The sequence below is a fragment of the Austrofundulus limnaeus genome, unplaced genomic scaffold (assembly GCF_001266775.1).
Source record: "Austrofundulus limnaeus strain Quisiro unplaced genomic scaffold, Austrofundulus_limnaeus-1.0 Scaffold51, whole genome shotgun sequence".
Classification (NCBI taxonomy): domain Eukaryota; kingdom Metazoa; phylum Chordata; class Actinopteri; order Cyprinodontiformes; family Rivulidae; genus Austrofundulus; species Austrofundulus limnaeus.
Genome location: NW_013952453.1, coordinates 2,521,249 through 2,528,353, shown reverse-complemented (window position 1 = coordinate 2,528,353; position 7,105 = coordinate 2,521,249). Strand labels below are relative to the sequence as shown.

Sequence of the window (7,105 nt, the reverse complement as noted above, 5' to 3'; positions counted from 1 at the left end):
TTTCATTTGAATAACTATTGGCTTCATTATTATTATTTTTTRTCATGGTTATGATCATTTGGAAGGATTAAAAGTATTTTTGTTTATTTCCCATGGTTATCCCATCTTTAGATTGTCCTTTTTTGTTGTAAAGTGCAGATAATACTATGTTTTAAATTCAAAATTCACATACAGTATGTAGTACATCTTTTTTTCCTCTCCATCGTCCATTTCATGATTATGTACATTATTCCTCCACATTTCATTTCACAGAAAGAAAATTCACCRTCCACTGCATCAGCACTGTTGTGTGTTTTTAGGCCTCAATGATACAGGAGGACAGGGGTGAGGTGAAGAGCTGTACATATTGTTTCAGTGGACGCAACAATGTCAGGCTCCAGGGTCAAAAGAAACAAAAAGAACGTCGGTTTTTCGAACACACTTCCACACAGATTGCATCTAGTGTCTCGTAAGTAAGAGAGGCGGTTTGTTACAGAGAGCTGACCTGGCATTTCAAAGAAACCTGAATCTCAGAAAGCTAATATTCACATTATTTTTTTTTAATTTATTTTGTGCTCAAGAGGTTCCTTTCAAATACCCTGACAACTTTTTAAATAATGGAACGAATGCCTGACAAACCATTAAAATAAATTTTAACCTAAATCTCCTTTTCTCACATAAATTTCCAGCTTATCATCATTCTCTGCATAGATTTCCCTGTATTTTCACAGCAGGACCTCTTCTCATGGAGCGGATTTGCTGGCGGGTCCCTCAGTGGTTGACAGATTTTATTCTCAGAGACCGTGGTCCTCTCCATAAAACCGTACTACATGGTTACACTTTGATTTGGATGATTCTGCTCCTTTTTGTGCTTTAAACAGAAATAATTGTGGACGTTAAACTACAATGTTGTGATCTCCGGTGTGAGTTGCTACATCTGAATTTTGCAAAGGTACAGTGACATGCACCATGTCAAACACAACAGAAAAATGTTAAAACGTTAACATGTATCATTGCTTCTGTCCACCAAAAAAAAAAAAAAAAAAAAAAGAATGAAGACAATTAGATGTGGTGCACTTGCATGCATAGACAACAGTTTTTTTTTTGGTCATGTTAAGTTGTGTTTGTCTCACATTTACAAATATGCAAATGGCTTTTGCATTAATGCAGCTGCTCGACCRTGCTATGACAGTGACATTCAGTCGCTTTCTTATTTATCAAAGATAATCACAAGTCTTCATTGTGCATCTACACACCAAAATATGTACCCAACGGTTGATCAATGAGATTTTAGTTTGATTTAAATAACATGCATATTTTGTCACAAAGAACTCTTTCACCTAAAAAGTATGTGGGTATTGCTAAAAAGCTACCTAATTTCATCTTACCTCAAGTTATTGACCATTTTATATTGCATTTTGCCTTCAAACTWCTTTCAAAACATTAAAAATAATAATAAAAAATAATAATAATAATAAATAAAATTAAATAAAAGTAAAAATCTCTAAAAATCAACCAATTTGGACAGAGACGATTGAAGAAGCCTCATGTCAGGCAGTTGGATGATGCATCCTGAGCACAAACTGGCAGCGATGGCATTGAAACACTTTGTTACTGCAGGTTCAGAATGCAGCGAGCCAAATGAAACAACAAAGATGGAAATCCTGCAACCACAGAATTCATTGAGGCGGTTCTTGCTACACACCTCCTTCCAACCCATCACCTTTCTAACCCTACAGAACATCTGCAGGGAGATGCAGAAAGGTAAGAGACACTGAGACGCGTCGGATAATCGCTGGGTCAGACAGTATCTGCTACGCTGCTGCTAATTATCGCCTCCCATTATTGATGTTACTGCCTTTGGCGTCACCTTGGCAGTGTTGAGCGAACTGGAAAGTCGTAGCTGGATATGATCCTAGACTCRGAAACAAATTCACTTTTGGTGCCAACCTTTAAAGACACATTTGCGCTTCTGGCATCAGAGACTCATTCAGAGGACAGTTAGACTCCATTTAGATTCCAACTGAAGTAATGTCAATAAACATCTCTGTGTAAAAGCTTAGAGGTGCTTTAAACAGCTATTTATCTATAGGGCAGTCTTGATTTAAGTGAAGGAAATGTCTGCAGCTACAGCGCATGTGTCAAGTTATCTAAAAAAACTCACCAAACAATGAGACAATTTAAAAATGGCAAGTGAGAGTGTCTTTGGCACTCTGAACAGGCTCTAAAACCGAAGAACAGTGCTCAGAACAATTATTATTACTATTAAAAAAGGACAATTAGCTGCACATTGCGGAAAAGCTTYTGCTTATTCTTAAACATCGCCCTTCTGTGTTTATAAATTCTCCGATAAAAGCTTATGTGTACTCTAAATGTGTTCTGACAGTTTATATTGGTTCATATATAAGTAATAAATATACCTACGGCAACATTTTTTTTCTGTCTTAAAGGCTTCCTCTTTGAGCTTAAACGCATGCTAGACGTGTCTTTTTAAGGTCATGCAAGACTAGGAGAATAGCTTAAACCCAGATAAATGGCAGGTAAAGGGAAGATTTTTTTATACACGATTCCTTAAAGGCTGCTATTTTGATCACAAGGATGCTATTTGATGAACCTGTGAAAGATACATCGCTTCTGCAGCTGYAATCAAAGTCCAGAAACACAGTTTGAGTTGACGTCCCAAATCACAGCTCAGTTTGTAGCAGTCTGGCAAACGTTAAATGGCAATGACTTCTACATGGAATGTTAATATTGATACACGTCCTTTTAACCTTACGATTAATCCTAATAAGCTCCACACTTACAGCTTTAGGCAGTTGTAACAACTACCCACAGGCATTCTTTTTTTAAAGTGTGGATTTGTACAGAAGGCAGTGTGCAGACAGATATACAGTGACCGGGTGAAGCGAGTGGCAGTTAAGAAACAAGTGGACCTTCTCATTGAGATAAAAAAAATCATGCAGTAATCTACTGACTATGTTTTCTAATTACACCACCTGCCTACCTAATGGCTATCAGTTCAGTCACAGTTAAGCTACCTATCTATGCAGATAAGTACTCTATTTGTGAAGCAGTGAAATACAAAATGAGAAGAAACATTCAAGTCGTCTCAAAGCTCTGCAGTAAGACCAGCTTGGGTGAATGAAGGTGGGGAAGCTTGCATTGCAATATATACAGTACATATAAAACCAAAGCAGTGAAAATTCAAGGCCATTCTCAGTCATTCATCAGATACTGATGTCTACGGGGGAATAAAAGATGTCAAGCCATAAGCTGAGAGCTGATGGCTGTCATTCATCCTTAAAATAACGGTGTACTTAACCACCAACTTTGTCACAAGTCACCCTTGGGCCATACCAGCGCTGGAGTGGGCTTGCTTTATAATCACACATCTTTTTTTTTATCTCTAAATGGTAACGCATGAGACAGTTTTGTTTCATTGGCTCCAAGAAGCAGCGTATGTAGTGCATGGCAGGTTCTTCGGAAAGTGCGTGTCAGAGCATGTGCCTTGAGAAATGAGGGGTGATGGGACGGGAAACGAAAGCAGGACTTGTGTTGTGTTACAACTTTTTCCTGTTTGACAGCAAATTTTCTAAAACGCGTTATTTTTTTCGCTTTTTTTCTCCTGTTGTTGTGAGCAGAACATTTGTATGTAATGGCATTTTTTTAAGCAGCCACTCAGACAAAGCCAACTCCATGCAACAAATTGAAGTTTGAGTTTTGAAGAGTGAAGACATTTTTGAAATCATCACCAACATTCTGTATTCTATTGCCTTGTTTTTCCATCACACTTAAGGTGGCAGGGTGTACATCTCTCCCATTCGGTTGCTCAGTTCCACATGTCCCCCTCTGATGGGGAGAAAACCAGACAGCTACACGTCTGTGAGCATCTTGGTGATGTTTACGTAGTTTGTGTTGGCCAGTGTGCAGTTGGCAGTCTTAAGATTTTCCTCCTGAAAGTCCTCGTTGCTGTTGTTCACAGCCTCTTGGATCTCCATATAGTCTGATTTACTGATGGTGGAGCCACTCCGGCTCTTCTTCAGCTCCTCGGCTGAGTCAGCTTTGGCCACATTGACCTGCAGGTACTGAGCCTGTTCTTCACCTTCAGTCTCACGGTGATAGAAGTAGTTAAAGTTGGACACAATGACAGGCACTGGCAAGGCGATGGTCAGCACACCCGCAATGGCACAGAGGGAGCCCACGATCTTGCCACCAATTGTAGTTGGGACCATGTCACCATAGCCAACTGTGGTCATGGACACCACGGCCCACCAAAACGCATCCGGGATGCTCTCAAACTGCGACTCGGGCTCATCCGCCTCGGCAAAGTACACAGCACTGGAGAACAGGATGACCCCTATGAAGAGAAAGAAAATGAGCAGGCCCAGCTCTCTCATGCTGGCTTTCAGGGTCTGACCTAAAATCTGAAGCCCCTTGGAGTGGCGAGACAGCTTGAAAATCCTGAAAACTCGCACCAATCGTATGACCCTGAGAATGGCTAAAGACATGGCCTGCTGACCCGCTTGACCATCCTCCGCCCTGTCGGCCAGCTCCGTGCCGAGAGTGATGAAGTAAGGGATGATGGCGACGATGTCGATAATGTTCATAATATTCCCAAAAAAGCCCGCCTTGCTCGGGCAGGCGAAGAAGCGCACTAAAAACTCAAAGGAGAACCATATGATGCAGAGAGTCTCCAGGACAAAGAAGGGGTCGGTGAAGTAGGTGGACGTGTACCTGGTTACTGTGGTGTTGGTCTCGGGTGAAAACACTTCCGCGTGAGACTTGTGCATTTCATCCTCATCGTTGCGGAAAATGGGAAGTGTCTCCAAGCAAAAGCTGACAATAGATATCAGGATGACCATGACTGAGATTATGGCGATAATCCTAGCAGGACCTGAGCTCTCTGGGTACTCAAAGAGCAGCCACACCTGTCTCTGAAACTCATTGTCGGGAAGAGGCCGCTCCTCCTCCTTGATGAAACCTTCGTCTTCCCTGAACATCTCGATGGCCTCCTCGCCCAGCTCATAGAAGCGAATTTCCTCTGAGAAKATATCGAGGGTGACGTTGACCGGCCTTCTCAACCGACCTCCTGATTGATARTAGTACAATATGGCATCRAAGCTGGGTCTGTTCCTGTCGAAAAAGTACTCGTTCCTCAAGGGATCGAAGTAGCGCATCCTCTTTTTGGGGTCCCCCAGTAGAGTTTCTGGAAACTGCGAGAGGGTTTTGAGTTGCGTCTCAAAGCGCAGCCCTGAGATGTTAATGACCACCCGCTCGCAGCACTCGTGGTCGGCCTCTGGGTCGTAGTCCTGCGGGTGTCCCGGGTGGGCGGCCGCCTCGTCGGAGGGGTCGCCTGTGGCAACAGTCATACTGCAGGGGGAGGAGGCCTGCACTTTTCAATGAGTCTGGGTCCTGCAGCCTGGAGAACTGCAGGTGGGAGCCGGGAGAGGGAGGGGCGGCCAGCGCTGTGTCGACTTGACGGCCACAGGATGTCACCTAGGACCTGACTGCAGGCAGAGAGAGAAAAGACAGCAAGGTCAGGCAAATCTGAAAAATGAGTCAGCACTCAACACTTCTGCTTTGTTCTGACATGTTGMGCTCATAAAAACTAACAAAAACATTCCTCCTTAAAACGACACATGTTTTTATGAGATTAGAAAATATACATGAAATCATTACCTCAAAAAATTGATTTCCACTTGAATTAATATGCAGAGAAGCAATTCACCTTGCATATAAAATGATTTGATGCAGCAAAAGTCAGGACTTATCTACAAACTCTCAATACGAGACACTGATCTACTGCAACAGATAATATCTGCTGAGCTGACTGGGAATACCTTTTCAAGTAAAAAACATGAGTATGACAATGCAGCAGACACTAAATTCATGCAGACAGCAGCCTGACAGGCGTATCTGCAGTCTAAACACACACAATCAAAACACAAGTCAAATACTGTTCCAGCTAAAGAATATAAAATAAAAAGACAAAATAATGCACAGCCTGCTTATATAAAGTGACTTTTGTTTAGTTCAATGGGAGCATTTTTGACTTGAAATGGTGCCTGTTACTAAAAGATTCAAAAACATCTATAAATAATTTATCCATGGGGGAAAATAACTAGCTTCAATAGAGATGGRGGAAAAATGTGTTTCTGGCTACATCATCACTCTCAAAGTAGAACCACAGTTTTGCAAAGAATAAAAAAAATGAATAAAATAAATAAAACAGCATTAAAAAAAATCCTAAAACAGGCAGCATAACTGCAGATCTGAGCTAATCATGCAAGTGAGGTGCAAATCCATCAGCTGTGCAAACACTGGTGATAATCTGAACCGAGGAAACACAAATATGCTTTATYTTGATTTTTAAAAGATGACATACCTGCAGGTTTCTGTCTCATTTCTGCCTGAGAGCTGATGCTCCCGCTGGAGTCAGGAACCAGCTGTGACAAGCAGGTCCTCAAGTGGGGAGGGGAAAGGAGGGGGGGTGCAATGGATTTCCAATTGGAGACRGTCGATGGTATTCACCTTATCATGTTGTCTGCAGCATCCTTTGCCGTGAACACCGCGTACAGTCTGTGCGGGTGTGTCCTCGCTTCCCCCCACCCCACCCCACCCCACCTCCCTCCCTGACTCCGGTCCTCCGGGTAGGCTGTCGTGGGATGGCGATCGCGGGTGGGGGGTGGCGTTCGAGATGGTGCAGGTGCTCCCCTTATTAACCAAAAAGTGCTGGCCTCAGCAGAACGATCCTCTTTCACGCCCGAGAGAAGCGCAAGGGGAAAGGTGGCCTTAACAAAGACAACATCTGCAGAAAATGCGCAGCGAGGAAAAAAAGCAGGAGCGCTCAGAACCTCCTTAAACACCTCAAAAAAAAAAAAAAAAACAGCTGGATGAAGCAGCGACTCCTCTTGTCAGAAAACCTGTGCCACCCGGCCAACATCCATGTCTACTCTTAAATCAGCATAAGACTCCAGAGTGTGAGCTGCAGAAAGCCTCCTGCAAGCCTGCATGGTGGGCAGAGCCGCATCTCCAGACGCTGACTGGAAACGACATGCATGAAAGTCGTGGTGGGCTTGGAGATTATGCAATTTCCCTAAGCCAGCCCCCCGCACACAGACGCACA

The 7,105-nt window shown here is 43.0% G+C and overlaps 1 protein-coding gene across 1 annotated transcript; it reads right to left on the bottom strand.

The window, feature by feature from the left end:
• LOC106517677 (potassium voltage-gated channel subfamily A member 2) lies at window positions 1-6,572 on the bottom strand. The gene is made up of 2 exons (XM_014008656.1): window positions 6,365-6,572; window positions 1-5,486 (listed from the first exon to the last, which is right to left on the bottom strand). Exon 2 carries the CDS (start codon window positions 5,346-5,348, stop codon window positions 3,852-3,854), a length of 1,497 nt encoding a protein of 498 aa, XP_013864110.1. The 5' UTR covers window positions 5,349-5,486; window positions 6,365-6,572; the 3' UTR covers window positions 1-3,851.
• Window positions 6,573-7,105: the final 533 nt, after the last annotated feature.